General features: G+C 44.0%; 1 protein-coding gene across 1 annotated transcript in view; it reads right to left on the bottom strand.

Annotated features, from left to right (window-relative positions):
* BBS7 (Bardet-Biedl syndrome 7) overlaps window positions 1–18,282 on the bottom strand; it is a 264,083-nt gene that overhangs the window by 156,733 nt on the left and 89,068 nt on the right. The window contains exon 6 of the mRNA XM_086962213.1: window positions 16,321–16,393. Within this exon, the coding sequence (XP_086818339.1) occupies window positions 16,321–16,393 (73 nt within the window). The remainder of the gene's footprint in view (window positions 1–16,320; window positions 16,394–18,282) is intronic.

Raw genomic sequence — 18,282 nt, 5'->3', positions numbered from 1 at the left:
GCGGTGAAAGGTTTCTCAGGGAGGTAGTGTGATGGACAACCGCTAAGAACTTAATGGTCAACCAACAGACAATGTGTGGGAGAAGCTTCTGGAGTTTCTCCCAACAGAGGTGTCTAGAATTTCCTGCCTCGCTGTCATTGTCCCAATCTGACTAGGGGCACAATAGGCTAGTGTGAAGTCTTTTGTGTGTGAGCTGGGCCACTGCTTTTAAAGTGCAAGTGTGGTAGGTGACAGATCCTTCCCCTCCCATCCTGCCAGAAATGGCTCATTATGGCGACAGCCGGGCCCTCTATTGTGATGCTATTTGGGAGGAATACACAAAGGTCAACTACACCTAGCCATGTGACCCAGGAAAAGACTGCAGGCACCAAATGTTTAGGACAAGAAAATACCAGCTTTCTAAAAGTGGAATTTCAAAATTGTGACTTAAAATATGACTTTACTATTAAAGAAGATTTTAAATTACAATTTCTTAGACACCACACATGATATTTCTACCTGCTCCCAAATAAAAGTTTTACAACAAGGGGTGGTGAGGGACAGAGTCTCTGAATTAAGCAGAAAACTCTCACCCAGTCAAGAGATCAGGGCTAGATCCAACACCGTTTTTTAGCTCACTGCACCATCCCAGTTTCAGAACCTGGCTGTATGCAAATTAGTCTGTTCCTGTCCCAGTGCATGATGGGAACAGGGCAAACCAAACTACAAAAGCCAATTCTTACACTGGGAAGGAAACAAGCTCCCGGGGACCATTATTGATCCCAGCTGTATTTCAGAATTAAAAATCTTTTTTGTCTCCAAGTGGCCAACAGCAACCCCAGATAAAGCCCACTTGATGAGGTGCCATATAAGCTTAACCCTTTGCTGGCCATCATTCGCTGAATGCCTAGGTTGCGCTAAAAAAAGACTTTGCAACAGTGATGCTATGCCTTTTACACTGACTTATGTCATATAGCTAAATTGTGACTTAAAATATGACTTTACTATTAAAGAAGATTTTAAATTACAATTTCTTAGACACCACACATGATATTTCTACCTGCTCCCAAATAAAAGTTATCACAGAAGTAAATGTAATAAGGTAACCCAATGTTATCCTATTGGAGAGGTAGGACTCACACTAGTGACAAATTAATTTGGGAGTTATTCATTACTAGGACATGTAAAACTTAAACGTATGTGCCCGACTTTTTAAATACAATGCACGCTGCCCTATGGGCAGTTTGGGGCCTACCTTAGGGGTGACATATGCATTAAAAGGAGAGTTTAGGCCTGGCAAAAATGATTATTTTGCCAAGTCGAAATAACTGTTTAAAACTGCTCACAAGCGGCAATGACAGGCCTGAGGTATGTTTTAAGAGGCTACTTAAGTGGGTGGCACAAGAAGTGTAAGTATTTCATCTACTGCCCCTGGGTATATGGTATACCACTTTACTAGGGACTTATAAGTAAATTAAAAATGCCAATCAAGCGAAAGCCAGGAAGTGAGAACACGCACTTTAGTACTGGTTATCAGTGGTAAAGTCCAATAACCCCTTTTTTCGGTTGTCATGCAACACTCAACTTTAGCTCCAAACACAATGGGGTCAAAAACAACTTGGACAGGAGTTTCATACTGATGCAATGAGGGTTTTGGTCACATGATCACAAGTGATTCTCAAAACCAAAAGTTGTAATCTTGAATTAAACAACTTGTAATATTCCATATTGAACACTAAATAGCAGGATAGTCCACATCAGCTGATCTACAACAACACATGCAAACTTAGAGCCCTGTTGGGAGCAATAACTATGTCGGAAATAGACAGAAAAATTTGATATTGAGTATAGCAGTGAAAACGAAAAAGAGAGAGATTTCTATTTCAGGGCCAGAGGAAAAGGGAGGGCCCCAATCTAGGTTTTACTATGTACTGCTTGAAGAATTAGGTCATGAGCTACATTCTCAACTGAACGAGTAAAGGAGCATGATGTATGTACGGAGTAATATTTTTCTAATTCCTACATTCAAATTAACAGAGTTTCAGTTGAGTAAAAATATTTATTTAAGACACGTATACACAAGTCATAAAATAAATTTCAATACATACACATTCAAAAAGTTAAATTTTTTAAAGCCATTAAAAATCTTGCCAAAACATGAGTAACATTTAAAAAATATCGGGTTTCAAAATTCACAATACAAGGCTAAAAAGTAGAGGCACTCGATTGCAATATGAACTTTAGAACATTGCTTATGCAAACCACACAGTTCAGCCAAGCTCGTAAAATGAATGATACCAGACTGGTGAGCATAAAAAGGATTTAATGCTATTCTAAATTTTATTAATTTTATACTGCACACTGGGGAAAACATGGCGGCCGGCTAACAGCGGGTCGCGGGTGTTTGGAGGAGTGGCGGTGTGAGCGATCGTAGGCGAGCACAGGTGGTGGTTCTTGGAGCGATTCTGCTCTTTTCTTTTTTCAAGTTACGGGCACTGAGACGTTGAGGCTCCGGAGGTTTTGAGTCGGTGGAGTCGGCGTCCGCGGCGCTTTTACTGTGGCTTTTTTTACTGCAGAGAGGGAGAGCGCGCTGCCACGGATCTGCGTGGCGGCAGGAGAGATTGCAGACAGCGGTTTCTTAATCAGGCTCAGAGGCTCGGAAAGCACAAGCGGCGGCTTCTGGAGTGTCTCCGCCCGTTCTCTCTTAAGCGCCTGAAATTTTCAGGCTACGGGCGCTGAGCTGGTTTTCCCTTTCTTCGATCGAGGTGAAGTGAACGACTTACAGCGGAGTTGTATGGCGGCAGAGGACTCAGATAGCCCTTAATGTGAGGACAGTCTGGGTGTGCTGGAGGAAGCAGTGGAAACGGAGGAGGAGCGTGGTGTGGGTTCAGTCGAACCCACAAAGGTAGCTGGGTGTTGGGGGAGAGCAGCACATGAGCTTCGGAGGGGGCGCAGAGCAGCAGCAAGAGTGGGGTATAAAGGGAGAGGTGGTATTGGTAGAGGTATCGAATTGGGGACTGCTCTAAGCAAGTGTAATTCATTGACTAACATACCTTACAAATCTAACAAACCTAATAGAACCAGCAATGGAGGCTTTTTAGACTACAATGAGGAGTGTGGGGGTTTGTTGGAAAATAAGCAAGCAGCAGACCTAGCGGTATTTGAGATGTCTGGATATAAGTTGAGGAGCGCGGCAAAAATTACTGCTGTTCCGGATACTGTTAGGGCGCAAGGGGAGGATAAGGCTCTCACCCCCATCAAGGGAAAAAACAAAAACTCACACGAGGCTAATTCTAAGAAAACTATAAAGAAAAAAACAGGTAGTAAATATAATATCAAGAAAACTAGCATTTTGGAGAAAATAATCAAGACAACACCTTCACTAAACTCTTTTTTTAAAGTTATCCCCAAAACTTTAATACTGAAGCCCAATTTGGTAAATTCTGCTGAAAGTGCGACATCGGCATCAGGGGACGAGGGGGCCGGTGCTTCACCAATAGAAACTACTGCTATAGATTGGTCTGGTGTTTTAAGTCCTAATCGTTATCAGCTTCTTATGGCCAATATGGAAGGGGAAGACCTGGTGAACACGAGTAAAGTGCCTGCAGTGCTAGGACCTGAGGAAGTAAATGAGATGACTTTGTCGGATTCGAATTCGGGGGCAGTGAATGAGCTGACTTCCTCAGACCTGAATATGGGGGAAAATTCTGATATGGCAATAATAGCCCTTTTGAAGAAACTGGACTTGGATATGCATAAAGGGTTTGAGGAGTCTAAGGCGATCCAGGAGAATATATGTGCTTCTTGCAGTAGTCTGGAGGTTAAATTTAGCTAATTGAGCTCACGTATGGTAGTTCTAGAGGTTGAGGCAAAGGAGCTCCGAGACTCTGTTGCAGACAACTGTAGAGAGATCTAAGAAATTAAGTTCAGAGAAAGGGCACAGGAAGAGTGAATGGAAAGACTTGAAAATATGCAGAGGCGAAACAACTTAAAGATACTGAAATTGCCGGAAGGAAAAGAAGGGGCTGATATTAAAACATTTGTAGCCCATCTTTTTAAATCTGAGCTGGAACTGGAAGAGGATGAAGAGACGATTTATGCAGATACACAGAGGGTCCACCGAGATCCTTTTAGATTAAATGCTAACCGTACCAAGCCAAAAAAAGTTTTGATAAATTTCCTGACATTTAGTTTAAAAGAAAACATTTTGTCAGTCGCTTTGAAGAAAAAGAATGTCTTGGTGGACGGGGTAAAAATTGAGGTGAGGTCTGATCTGTCACCGGTCACAGCTAACAGGCAGTGGGAGCTAGGCAAACGCATAGAACCACTTAGGGCGTTGGGGGCTACAGTTCAATTAAAATTTCCAGCCTTTCTAAAAGTAATGTGGCGGAACAAGATGCACAATTTCCGAGCAGTAGAGGAGGTTGATGCATTTATTGAGCTATGTCAAGAAAAGACCCGGCAAGCTGCAGTATAAGATAAATATTTGACACAATGTTTACTATTAAGCCTGTGTTTATTGGTGTAAGATGTTTAATAAAATATGAAGCACCGCCACGAAAAAGCACCCACATGGCCTCGGCCAAAGGAAGGATGTAGGGTTTTCCATGGGAGGGGTGGGTAGGAGTAGCTGGGGGGGTAGGGATGGTAGGGGGAAAGGGGTGGGAAAAGGGAGGAAAAAGTCCTTAGAAGCTCAGCGACCACCAAAATGTGTGTTATGTTTTTTAGAGATCAATATGAGTGGGGCTAGTACAGGTGATTTAAATTTTTTGTCATGGAATGTTAACGGACTACGTACAAAATCTAGGAGACGAGTAATATTAAAATATTTAGAGGATTCATAGGCCCATATCATAATTCTGCAAGAGACGCATTTGACTTCAATAGAGTGTAAGGAGGTCATGCAAGGTCAAAGGTGGGTGGCCCATGGGTTTTGTACCCCACAGACCATAGTTACAAAGGGTGTTGCTGTTCTGGTTAGACATGGGGTTCATTTCTGCCTAGAAATTTTGCAAGAATTGATTCTGAGTTACTAACCATAGTTGGATATTATGGCCCAAATCTTGATGAGGTAGATTCTATGGACACTTTGGCTAGGGAACTGCTAGGATCTGCTGGTAAAATTATAATGGCCGGGGATTTCAATGCAGTTCTGGACTATAAATTAGACCGATCTGTAAACTCACGTGGACTTATGAATCCCAAAATGTCAAACAGAATAAGGTTGTTGATGACTCAATTTGGGCTGTGTGATATCTGGAGATTTAATCATGGACAACAGTTGGGATTTACATATTATAACAAGAAATATAAGCATAAATCTCGGATCGATTATGTGTTGCTGGATTTAAGGTTAAAAGATTCAGTTACAGCAATGGGGCATGTAGGCGTTCCTATTTCTGATCACACTTAATATAAAAATGAAAGCATCTGAAGCAGAAACAACCTGGAGGCTGGATCGCACAGTACTTTTAGATCAAGAGTGTTTGCAATTTATTAGTTCAGAGTTAGAGGTTTTTTTGGATACAAATGTAGGCACTGCAAAGATAGAGACAGTATGGGAGACTTGTAAAGCCTTTTTGAGGGGCAGACTGGGTGCCCAGGGAGCAAAAAAACGAAGAATCTATTTTAATAAAATCACCGATTTGGAAAAGAATATTCGAGAATTAGAGGCCAGCATCAATTCCTGTGAAGGTTTAATGGTAGAGCAGATGCTAAAAGATCTAGAGGTGTTAAAATTGGATCGAATAGCAGTTATTAACAATAGAATTAGAGAGAAATGGGAATCAAGCCAGTTGGCTCACTTTAGTTATAGTGAAGGGTGCGGAAAGCTACTGGCTTGGAAGGCCAAGAAAGATCTAGTACGCAATTTTATTAAAGAATTAAATTTGCCAGGTATGAGTGAGGCTATTACGGAGAGCAAGGGAATTGTGGATGCATTCTTTGAGTACTTTTCAGACGTGTATAAGGACGATTTGAACCCTGAGACCTTGGAAATAGCGAAATGGTTGAGGATGGTGGATCCGCTTCCAACTGATTTAAAACAGGTTTTGAACGGGGAGATACTCTCAACTGAGGTAGAAAAGGCTATAAGATCAGCTAAGAGAGGGAAGGCTCCTGGGCCTGATGGTCTACCAGTTGAGGTCTACAAAGTATTTATGGAAAGCATCTTGCCTCTATTGGTTCAGCTATTTAATGATATTTTGCGAGGAAAGGCGGGGTTGCCGGACTCTTGGAATGAGTCAACTATTGTTCTAATTGTAAAAATTGGGAAACCACCAAGTGATCCTAATTCGTATAGGCCTCTTTCGCTGTTAAATTGCGATTATAAAGTATTTACAAAGATAATGGCGGATAGACTTAGTCTGGTTATTCCTAAACTAGTGCAGGAAGATCAGAAAGGCTTCATTAAAGGCAGGTTCCTTAAGGAACTCACTTTTTCTCTAATAGGTACAATAGATTTGGCCTCTACATATAAACTTCCATTAGCAGTAATAGCGCTTGATACCGCTAAGGTGTTTGACCGAGTAAATTGGATATTTTTAAAAGCACTTTTGACCCATTTAGACTTGGGTTCATATTTTACTAATACACTTCTAACGACTCCAAATGATCCAAAACGCGGCTGCACGACTCCTGTGTCAGATCCCAAAGTTTGAGAGAATATCTAAACATCTGAATGACCTACATTGGCTCAGGATAGAACATCGGATCAGCTTTAAAACCCTGACATATATGTTTAAAATTAAAACCAGAACTGCACCCGCCTACCTACAAACCTTGGCTTGTCCCTACCTTCCAACAAGAAATCTCCGATCTCTAACAGCAGCAAATTTTGCTATTCCTAGATTTAAACTCCAAAAAACGGGAGGGCGTTCTTTTGCTGTGAGAGGGCCCACTCTATGGAACTCACTTCCCCCTCAGATCCGGAAAGAAGAGAGCTATACGAAATTCCGGAAATATGTAAAAACCTGGCTGTTCCAGAAACAACTGCAGTAATACTACAATTTGGCAACTTTCCTTCTATCTAATCAAATGACTCAGGCGCCGGGAAACCCTTTTTGGGTAGCTGTAGCGCCATACAAATTTAAAAAATAAATAAAAATAAATAAACTGTACAATTCTCCCACCTCTAGAGTATTGATTAATGGGATTCTAACTAATTCAATTAAAGTAATGCGGGGCACCAGGCAGGGATGTCCCTAATCCCCTTTATTGTTTGATCTTTATATAGAGCCTTTGGCCTGTAAGATTAGGGGTTCTGAGAAGATCCTCCCGTTCTCGGTAGAAGCTTGGTCCAAGAAAATAGGTCTATATGCTGACGATATTATAATTTATACTTCTAATCTTCAGCAGACACTGGAAAATATATCAGTAATAACTAAAGAATTTGGAGCTGTCTCAGGGTACAAAATTAACGAGGATAAAACGGAAATTATGAGTTGGAATTTGGATCCTGGCCCTATAAAACGCAAATTACAAATGAGGTATCTGGGGGTTAGGATTACTCAGAACTTGGATGACCTAGCAAAATTAATTTTGCAAGAATTAAAAGAGAAATAGGAGGAATGCTTCGAGGATGGAGTCATTTGTGTCTTAATCTGTATGGCCGCACAAATTTGATAAAAATGATGGTTCTTCCAAAAATAACTTTTCTATTTGAGACAATCCCTCTTGCATTTAAAGGAGAATGGTTTAAGAAGCTTCAGAGCGAAGTTAGTACATTTATATGGGCCGCAAAAGGATCTTGTCTCTCATGGACTAAGATAAGGCGAAAATTGCTTAAAGGGGGGTTGTCAGCCCCCGATTTTCAGTTATATTGTTGGGCTTTTCAGTTAAAAAATCTTAGAATTCTTGTGAACACTCCACCGACCTCGGGTATTGGTGTATTGTTGGCAGCAATGCTAAAAAGTTGCCAATATAAGGAATCTGGTTTTCTTTGTAAATTTGAGGATCCAAAGTATTTAAAAAATGTGCGTCTTAAGTTACTGCGGGAAGCAGCGGAACTTTGGTACTGGATTAGTAGGTTACTAAAAATCCCGTATTATGGGTATTATACTTCCATTTGGGACAGCCCAGGATCTCCTGCATGGACCAAAGACGCATTGGCTATTCCTCTAAGATCAGCAGGGGTAGAAGTATGGGGACATCATTTTCCAGAATGAAAGCTGGTTGGGTGGAGTCAGGGAGTGGCCATTTGGGGGCAGGCTATATCGAAATTTAAATATCTGCAAATCCATAGTTGGGCCGGTAAAGCTGAAATCATCGTGGGACTTCAGAATGAATTGGAAGAGAAGATCCACTCAAGCCAAGTGTATAAAAAGGAAGTAGGACTTTGGTACTGGTCAATGTTGGAGACGACGGACGGCCAGTTTACACTGCCAGAAACTCTGTGGAGGGATTGCTTGCCGGACATCGCATCTGACACTCAATGGCAAGTAACTATGGCTATGTTGTATAAAGTTGTCAAACCCGCAAATTTAAGGCGAAATCATCTTTTTACACTCCACAGAGCGTATTGGTCTCCATATAGACTTTCAAAGTTCAAGCCTGGAGGGCTGGTGGAATGCCCAAAGTGTAGAAGTCCCAATGAGAAGGATATACACATGTTCGCGGAGTGTCCAAATATTAAAGAGTTTTGGGAGGAAGTAAGTAGCTGTTTATCCCAAGCTATTGACCATACTATTAAGGTAAGCCCTGAACTTATTATAACTGGAAGGTTGAATTTGCAGATAAAAAGCATGGATGATAAAGCTAAACTTGTATTTTATGGGATACTTTTGGCCCGTAGAGAGATATGTAAACTTTGGGTGTCCCCGTTCTCTCCAGGGATTTCAGACTGGTTGCGAGCTATGAGATTCACAGCTAAAATGGATACTTTGGGTCCGACAAAAGTCAAATGCAAATTTTGGACATTATTTTTGGCACACTTTGGGTGAAGAGTGTTTTTCCTAGGGCAAGGGGATAGGTGGATCTGTAAGTAATTTCAGTCCAATGATTAAGGTCTCGGCCTATCTCGCCGGTGGCGTTCTTTTTCAACGTGACAGTGGAGTTCACCTATGTACCAACCTCCTACAAAGGGTGGCATATATAGAGAGGTGGTCATGGGTTGGCACTACTAGTGTGGTTGTTAACGGTCCCGGTATATGAGATAAAAAACCTATGGGCGGTATCATTTGGTTAGAAATGGGTGGCGTAAAGGCTAATGAGGACAAAAAAAAAAAAAAAAAATAAATAAATAAATAAAAAAAATTATACTGCACACTGTTCGGTTGTCAGACAATGAAGAAGATCTAAAAATGAAGAGTTATTTTTCCAGGAATCACACTAATGAGAGGTTGAGGACTTTATTCGTAGGTACTGGAGAGTTATTTTTCTTGAGACTGCAGCACCTAACTGTCATTTCTCTCTTCGATGTGGCTATGGGAAGTGCAATATTAAAATTATTAATCCTTAACCAAGCTGACTTATCCAACAGCTGTTTCTTTAAATCCGTTGCCCTGTTTAATTCACTTTTAATAATTTCCTGTGTAAATAAGGTAGATATTTTCAGCTGATCTGACATTTATAGCTTATTTTAAATCTCAAGAGTCATATAAGAGCGATAAATGCCCACATTTGCAAATTGGTTTCCTTTCTAATGCACGGGGTCATAGCACATTTTGGTAAGGATAACAGGTATTTCAAACACTTTTTCCCAGTCTGAGTAACCGATTAGGCCTAATATCTGTACCCGTATAAAAATTGGGGAGTATCCATAGCTTTATAAGCCAAAAATACTGGTTCAAACAAGGGCCCTCTATAATTACGTTTATATATTTTTTAATCCTTCTAAGGTTCAGGGTGTTTTTCACCGTGAGATTGGAGAAATGCAGTCAGTGGTCAAGGATGTTGATGTGAAGCCTGCTCTTGGCAATATTTGCTGAGAAGAAATGGCTGATTTCACTGAATTTGGGGTAGAGTGAAAAGTGGAGAGGGTGGCGATCTGAAAAAACGTTGGTGCAGTTTCATAGCTTTGAAGATTGCTATGATGTAATGCTTAATTTGAAGGTGGGGGTCCTTTCTCTTTGCAGATAGGGAGGCCAAAGTTGGAGCAAAGTGTCCTAATATTTTTGGTGATCTTTTTAATTGATCTTCTTATATTTCTTTTCTTGTCTGTGGGTGGAATGTTTTATATCTATGAGTTCCTGGAAGTAGCAGGGTGTAGAGGGCTTCAGTTTAAGTTTAGTAAGTGATATTTTTCTTGGGGCATGTGTTAACAAAAAGTCGAAGATTGTGCTGAAGTTGGGTGTGGAATGGCTCTTGGTTCCTGTGTTGAGATGGAGAGGGACTCTTTTAAAAAAAAATCTTATTAATGGATAGAGAGGCAGACCTAGACGGTCTCCATGCGTGTCTACTAATCACCTCTGCCTGACCATCTCCTCCCGCCTGCATGGCAGATTACCTTTTCCATCAGAAGACAACATAGGTCTATCCCTGGATGCTATACAGGTCAGAAGAAACCGTAATGCACAATCTACTGCAGCTTCTTCCAGAGGGGATGTTTTTCTGCTTCCCCTGAACCACCAACTTGAGCCTAAGCCACCTGTGCTGGGAAGTTCATGTCCACCAAACAAAGCAAAGTGACGTCATTCCATACCAAGGAATGGTTATTACATACTGGCATCCTGGGTGTTTTATCTAGCTTGCAAGTACGTAACAACCTGCCACAGTTTTCTCCACTGCCTACCTTATTCCCAGAGCTGGTTGTGCCACTTTCCATCCAACACTTGCAAAGATCTCCCTTGCTTCTTGCCAGATGTGGGGTTCTCATTAAGTCCACTCATAGGTACATTGTCATCTAAAGTACTCTGAATTTGCCCACACACAATTTCGAAATGTTATGTAGGAAGTTGGCTTTTTATGTGATATATCAAAGATCTTATATGTCATGTAGAGTCCAGGGGTTCCTTAGGAGTCGACAGGGGCTTACTATACAATCCCAAAGTGCTCTATTAGGGGGTAGTGTGGTTGAGCAGCCTTAGGCTTAACACAGAGGAGTGCAAGACATTTGCAAATATACACAATGATCAATGAATTACACCCACGACTCAAGAAGTAGATCCACAGGGGAGGAGCCAAGCTCGCGACCGCGATGGCCGCACTGTAGCTCGGCTCCGCCAGCCTTCCTGCCCAACATACATATCCTGCCAAGCATCCTGCCCCGAGACGACACACTCGGGAAGAAATGGAAAGGTGAAGCAACGCTCGTACTCACCGTCTGACCCGGGGGCTCCTGCGAGCTGCGGATCCGAAGCTGTGCTCCAGCTTGTTCCGGGGCCTTCGCGGCGTGGAGCCCGGGACTTGCCTGTGGAGGTCGGCCGGAGTGACGGTGTCGGCGGCGGCCCCTGGTGAGGAGAGAGGTCGGCTGGGAGAGGCCGTTGTGCGGTTATGCCGGTGGAGACTGACTGGGCCCGGTCCAGCGGCCGGAGGGCCCCGTGGTAGGGCGCGGCACGCCGTGGATGGGGGAAGACCGCGCTGGAGGATACCCCCTTTTGTTGCCCTGTCCGGCCATCTTGAAGCCCTGCGCCCGGAGTCGGCGGCTGGCGTCCGCGGGGCGGTGGCGCTGGCGGACCCCCTTTTTGGTGGCCCTCCTTTCTGCACCCAGGTTGCCATTTCTGGGGCTCGAGTGAACTCCAGCAGTGGCCTTGCTTGAGAGCCCGCTCCAGGGGTTGAGGCGTGTGGAGACGCGGCTGGACCCGCAAGATGGCGGCCGGCGCCCTTGGTCACGGATTTACTCAGGGCGGCGAATTTGTGTCGCTGGAGTGCACGGGAGCCTGGTCCTGTGAGCGTGAGCCCACGCTTGGCGATGTCCTTGACGCCCTACAGTCTTTACATGCGGCCATGGCCCCCGACGCCCCTGTGCAGGTTAGAAGGTCTGCCGCCATTTCTGTTGGGTCGCCCCCCATTAACACGGCTCGACTTCGAGTGTGCACTACTTCTTCCCCCTCAGTTGCTGCGGGGAGTGCTGCTGCTGTGCGTCAACAAGACTGTATGTCTGCGGCCCCGAATCTCCAGGTAGCTTTGATTGTGGCGGGCGCGGGTGTGGGCTCCACGCTGGGGCCCGTTCCTGCTCGAATGTTCGGGGAGCGATGTGGATTGCCGCTTCGAACTGCCTCGGTGAGGTCCCGTTGTTACCTGGCGGGGGAGACTTTTCTTTCCTGTGCGGCGAGACTGCACCCACACTGTTTGCCGCTCCAGTCGTCGCTAATCGAAAATATGGACTGCCATGAAAAGTTCTTGCTTTGTTGCTGGTTGCCGGGGTCCTCTGGTTTATACCCTTGTCCCGTTTTGTTCCGTCCAGGCGGCCTCTCCACCTTGAAATGCTTGCTGCCCGCTACTCTATCACGCAGGGTGGCGATGACTAGGAAAGGACAGGGGTGAGCTAGTCTGAACCCGGAGGACTACTGGTTACCGGATGGAGATGAGGAATGCCCCCAATCACGATAATGTGGACGATTCCTTCGAAGGTTTATGATACCTGAGACTGTGTCGATCTCGCTTAGATATTGCATAAATGTGTGGGAAGGCAGGGGCCGTATGACTCGATTGCTGGTCTCCTCCCCCCCCCTCTTTTGCTCCTTTCCCTCTCTCTGACTTTTTCTATATTTCGGGTTTCCTATTTAGGGCGACAGGCACGCTGCTGGGGGGGTAGGCCGTAGCCTTCTGCAGGGGTGCAGGGCGGGATGGGTGGGTTGTGGTCTCTTATCTGTTCCTTTTCCCTTTAGTTTTATGGCTCTTTTGTATCCCTTTATCGGGACGCCATGCCTGTGCGTGTCTCTCATGGTGTGATTGCAGGTGGGGATGGGGGGGCGAGTTGCCTTTCTCTCTACGGTATTGATTGCACATATATTATGACTTGCACCCCCTGCCCCTGATAGCGGGATCCTCAGTCACTTTGCGCGTCTTTATCGCTGTGGGGCGCGTGCAGCAGCGCGGCGTTCTTTCTTTTCTTCTTTAAAATACTTCCCCCCCCCCCCCCCCCCTTTTTTCCTATTACTTGGGTTAGTATAGAGGATGATTGTAACCACTGTTGCTGTTCTGGTTCCTCCGTTCTGTATCAGTACGATAATTAGGTGGTCGATGGGCAAGCGACGGGCCACAGTGGGCACTGATTTGATATATGGCGTCTATATCCTGATTGATGTGAACTGTTGCTGATAACCGTCTTTATTGATGCCGTTATGTCTTGATGCTTGATTCGTGGCCCGCTATGGGGACTCTGATGATTAAAAACTGCGGCTGATCCTGCTATACTCCCTATTAAAAAATGTACCTTCTTTGATCCTGCTTTCAGCGGTCGTGCTCAGCTTTTCTCAGACTGAGCTACTTGCTTGCACAATGCTGGGTACTACCGGGAAACCTCCTTATTGATCTATGTGCCTCTAATAATGTGTCGTGGCCGGCCTGACTGGTTGTAGGCCCGTATTTGTACGCTCCTATCTGCACAATAAAGGTTTTAAAAAAAATTGCAAGTATCTTTATATATGTTTTGGCATCAGAGAAAAATCGTTCAAGTAAGTACGTTTTTAAAATAAATTCTTTTCACTTTAAAAAGAGGGCACATTGCAATTTCTGAGTTCTGCAATGTTATCCTAAGGAAGGAAGAACAAATTCTGCAAACAGGTATAGTACAGCGACTTATATGACCGATCTCCAGGAGTTGAGGTGAGTGGTGGGCAATGTCCAAGGCAGCACCAGCAGTACACTGCAGTGGCACTGGGGCAGCTGGCTGCAGGGTGCAAAACAGCGTTGGGAGCCCAAAGTATTTCAATGGAGATCGGTCACTGCAGAAAGAGGCTGCAGGATCTGGCCAGGAGGCCACTCGGGCTGAACCAGCAATGGGGTTAAAAACTTGTGATGCTCGCGGATGGGGTGCGGGGGGGACCTTTGGTCCTCTATTTCAAGGCCCAGGGACGACGGGTGCCGGGGTGTCTGTCCATAGGTGTCAGGTTTTTCCTTAACAGAGCAGTTGCCTTGAGGGGGCCTGGGTGCAGAGGCTACAAGCGACATTGTGGAGTCAAGACGGGGTGAAACCATGATGGACTCGAGCTCTGGAGGACTGGAGGTCCTTGTTAACACCAGTGGCCCACTTTAAGTAAGGGCGGAGGGGACGGGTGCAGTGGTGACTTTGGGTGTCCGATTTTGGAGGTTCTTGAGGCCTCAGAGTATTCTTTTTTGGTGTTTCTTCAGAACAGGTCCACTGTGCACTAAAGGTTTAGTCTTTTTTGAAGGCAGACAATCCTTCCAGGTTTCTGGAGGCAGTAGCTGCAGAACGAGTCGACGTTGGCAAAGTTTTTGATGAGGGATGCAGAGAGGCCGGCAGGGTTGGCACCAGGTCAGCTGATTTTTCACTCCTCTCTGCTTGTGCGGCTCTTCCGTGTCCTCTCTCTTCTTAGGTCATCAGGATCCATTTCTCTGGTGTCTGGGGCGCCCCTAAATACTGAATTTAGGGGCGTTAGCGGAGTGTAGAGTAGTAGCCAATGGGCTACTGACCTTTGGTCTCCCTACACCCCCTATATGACCATTCTGTTGGAAGTAGGCAAAACCCTGTCCCAGAATCCTAAGTATGCCATCACAAAGATGGCTACTTCTGAAAAATCGTGTCCGCCTCACAGTAACCCACCTTAGGGGTGGTACTAGCCTGGAGGTGGGACGCCTACCTGACTAGCTAATTTCCCTGCATGTTCATATGCCAAAGGAGTCCTGGACAAAAGGATCGGCTTAGTCTCCTGTGAGGGGTGGGTCGAAATTCACAATTCAAAAGTGGCAACCTTTGCCACCCAAGGAAAGCTCATCAGCAGGTCATCCTGTGGGAGGGGGTGTTGCACCCTCTTCCCGCACAAGCTTTTGTTCTGGGTCTCCTGACAGCAAAAGGCTCTCACCCTAAGTGGTCAGAACAGCATCTCGGATGGCAGGCTAGCAGAAACCTGCCAGCAGGGACACCAGAAGATGGTAGATTTTCAGAGGGCACCTCTAAGGTGCCCTCTGGGTGCATGTATTAGTAAATCCAGCAATGGCATCAGGGTGGGTTTACCAATATAAGATGTTTGATACCAAATATCCCTATTTTCAGTTAAGCCATCATGTAGCTGGGGAACTTGTTTTCACCAGTGTCAAGCACATGTCTTAAGATGGCTTCCCTGGTCACTTGTACTGGCAGTAATAGGACTGGCCAGCACAGGGGCATATCTGCTCATGCAGCTATGCACGCACATGTAACATTCAGCACCCTGCCTTAGGGCTAATAGGCCTGCTGTAGGGCAACTTACAAATATTACATGCAGTGGTAGGGGACATGGCACAAAGGCATGTGCGACATGTTGCGTTTTCACTTTTGTCTGCACCTAAACACGCAGCCTGTAATGGCAGTCTTGCATGTGCTTGGTGAGGGGTCACTTAGGGTGGTACAATTCGTGCAGCAGCCCTTAGGGGTCCTCATTAGTACCTCAGGTCATAGGTACTGGGGTACCATTTACTTGAGACTTTAAGAGGGTGCTATAGGTTTTGCCAAATGGGGGTACAATTGTACAGTTTTGGTAACGAGCTCTGGCCCTGGGGCCCTGGTTAGCAGGAACCCAGCAGAAATCACATCATTTACCAGGCAAAAAGAGGGGGTGACCATGTCAAAAAGGGGCACTTTCCTACAGTTGCTCTTTCTTATTGCCATCCAAATCACCTTCTTGCTGATCAACATAAAATATTGAGTTTATGGCACATTCGGTAACACTTGCTTTTTCAGATGGAGCCCATGCATTCTATTTATGCAGATCTTTTAAGTCAAGCTCAATTAAGAACTTATTATATGGGAAAAAGCGTCTATCATTAAAATCTGTTCTGTTGGTCTTCCATCACATACCTCTCTTCCATTTTAGTTATTGCTTTCTGTTTAATGCTCACAGTGGATAAATTATGAAATATCATTAGTTTTACAAACAAAACATTCTTTAAAGGGTTCTAAATATGCAGTCCAACAACACTCAACAACCAAGCCTTCTTTGTGGAACAATATAAATTGCAAAGAGTAAAAATGAGTCATCATTGTTTTGCAACTAATTGGATACTACAGTGAGAACTACACGAGATCTTCAAGACTGTAACTCCCATAGGTGGAGAGCTATGGCAACGCCTTAGCAGTGCTTGGTAATTACCTCTGAAAGGGAAAGAGGCACATAGTCTGTCAGGTGGTAAAAAAACAATGGTCTTCCTTTTTGTAATTATTTTTGCATAGTTTCTAAATAATAACATATCTGTCAAGGATGTATCTTTTGGAAAAATAAAAGCTAATAAAAGTCTACTTACCACCATTACCACTATTTAAAGCCAAGACTGACGGTGGGCCTGGCACCTCCACTTGATACTTCAAATCTGAGCCCTAAAATAAGGAAAGCACAAAGTGAGAAATCATTAAAACACTAGTGGTGATTCACTTCCTTAACTCTCCCCATTCGACATTTTGTATTGAGGAAATATATTTACCTGCCTTGAATGTGTTGAGCAGCATTTTGTAAGAGACAAAGCAACACTATAGGGAAAAACGTGCTGTTTTTAGCTCCCATCAGATACTGTGTATAACTGTAAGACAATAAGAGGGGGCCTATCCCATCTAATCTGAGGCAGCAGGGAGGTAAAACATGGTTCTATGTTCCTTAAGGGACATTGTAATGGCCTACAATTAGTGATTCACCCTAGAGCCGATATGGAATTTATGCAAAACACTAGTCAAGGGAGCTACAGAAGTGGTGTCTAGACCATTAGGGGACAGTAGGCAGACCCCACCAATTTCCATTTGACACGTGCATTTATTAGCAAATATACGCCCATTCTTCCCATATTCAAGAAACTCCTGACAAAATTGCAGCTGGTTCGGAAACATTCTTTGTATAATTGTGGATTTGGTTTCTTGATGTTAGGGCACTTCCTTTCATGGCTGTTATTTCACAACTCTGGAGGTAGGTACTGCATTTGTATCAATATAGCTTTTTATGATATTATCCCTACTGTTGATGCTTCAGCAGGTAAGAATGGTATAACCCGCCTGATCTCACAACCTTTTTTGTTACGTAAGTGATAACATTCGAGTATGAACGGTTAGAATGCTCTGATGTCTAAGGCCTTTGGTTGTGAAACATTTATAACTTTCACAATTTTCCCTCTGCCTCTTTCAGATAGACTCCCAATCATAAAACAGGACTGAGAATCTTCCGAGAAGGGGTGGGGCCAAAAGCTTAAAGGAAAGTAATTCGAGGGACGGGAAATCAACAGGGGTTACACATTTTTGGGGAACAACCTGTGGCAAATGTGTGCTACTCAAGTACGGCAAGCCTCTTTGAGGAATCTGTTTGGGTAGCCTATGGCCTGCTAAGGCTTGTTGATGAGATTACTATCTTGTTATCCCTTTGCCCGCAGGGATGAGGTGAGGCTCGCTATTCTATTGTAATGCTTATGACTATTGATGAGGATCCCCTGGAAGAGAAGGATTAGTTACTTACCTGTAATCCTAGTTCTCTTCCAGGGGTATCCTCATTAAAGTCATAAGCAACCCTCCCGCCTCCCCGGGCAAAGGACATTAGTTAATGAGGAGATATTGTTAACCTATTTGTTACATGGTTTTTCAGTCCCTGGGGCATGATGGGAAGCTGGGGGTCATGAGTGCCTTAAAGGCACGGTGTCCGTTTTTTGTTGCATGCAACTACAGGTTAGCTTTTCAGTCTTTTTAGACTGTATGTTTGTAATGCAGCCTGGGAGCTTTCTATGCTTTCAGTGAGTTATAAGAATTTCTACTGCTTTCTAACCATTAAAACAGTTTCTAAACAATCTTTGGTGTTGTTTCTCATGTTTCTAATGCAGTTGTTCATGTAGGTGGAAATTCTTTACAGCATAATTCAGCTCTACTGTTTATTTGGCTGCAATTGCTTATTTTTTATATATATATATGAGTATATATATGTGGGGCACATATAATATATTGTTTCCGGGGTCCCGCGCATGGGCGGGAATATTCTAATGCTTATGACTTTGATGAGGATCCCCTGGAAGAGAACGCAGACATATTCATCACTTCATGGATTCATTTACTAGTTTTATGGAGCACTAACATTCACCTTCTCACTTCATAGAGCTACAGCTTATGACAAAACGTTGAATGAAGGAAGACACTGGGGAGTCTGTATGGGTGCAACCAATGTCCATTCATTTCTAAACTAAATCCCTTTGCAGGATGAATTTGCATCAAAAACTAGTTTGAATAGTTCCATATTCAAG

Source organism: Lissotriton vulgaris, chromosome 3_1 (genome assembly GCF_964263255.1).
Source record: "Lissotriton vulgaris chromosome 3_1, aLisVul1.2, whole genome shotgun sequence".
In the NCBI taxonomy this organism is placed as follows: domain Eukaryota; kingdom Metazoa; phylum Chordata; class Amphibia; order Caudata; family Salamandridae; genus Lissotriton; species Lissotriton vulgaris.
This window is presented reverse-complemented; position numbering and strand designations above follow the sequence as displayed.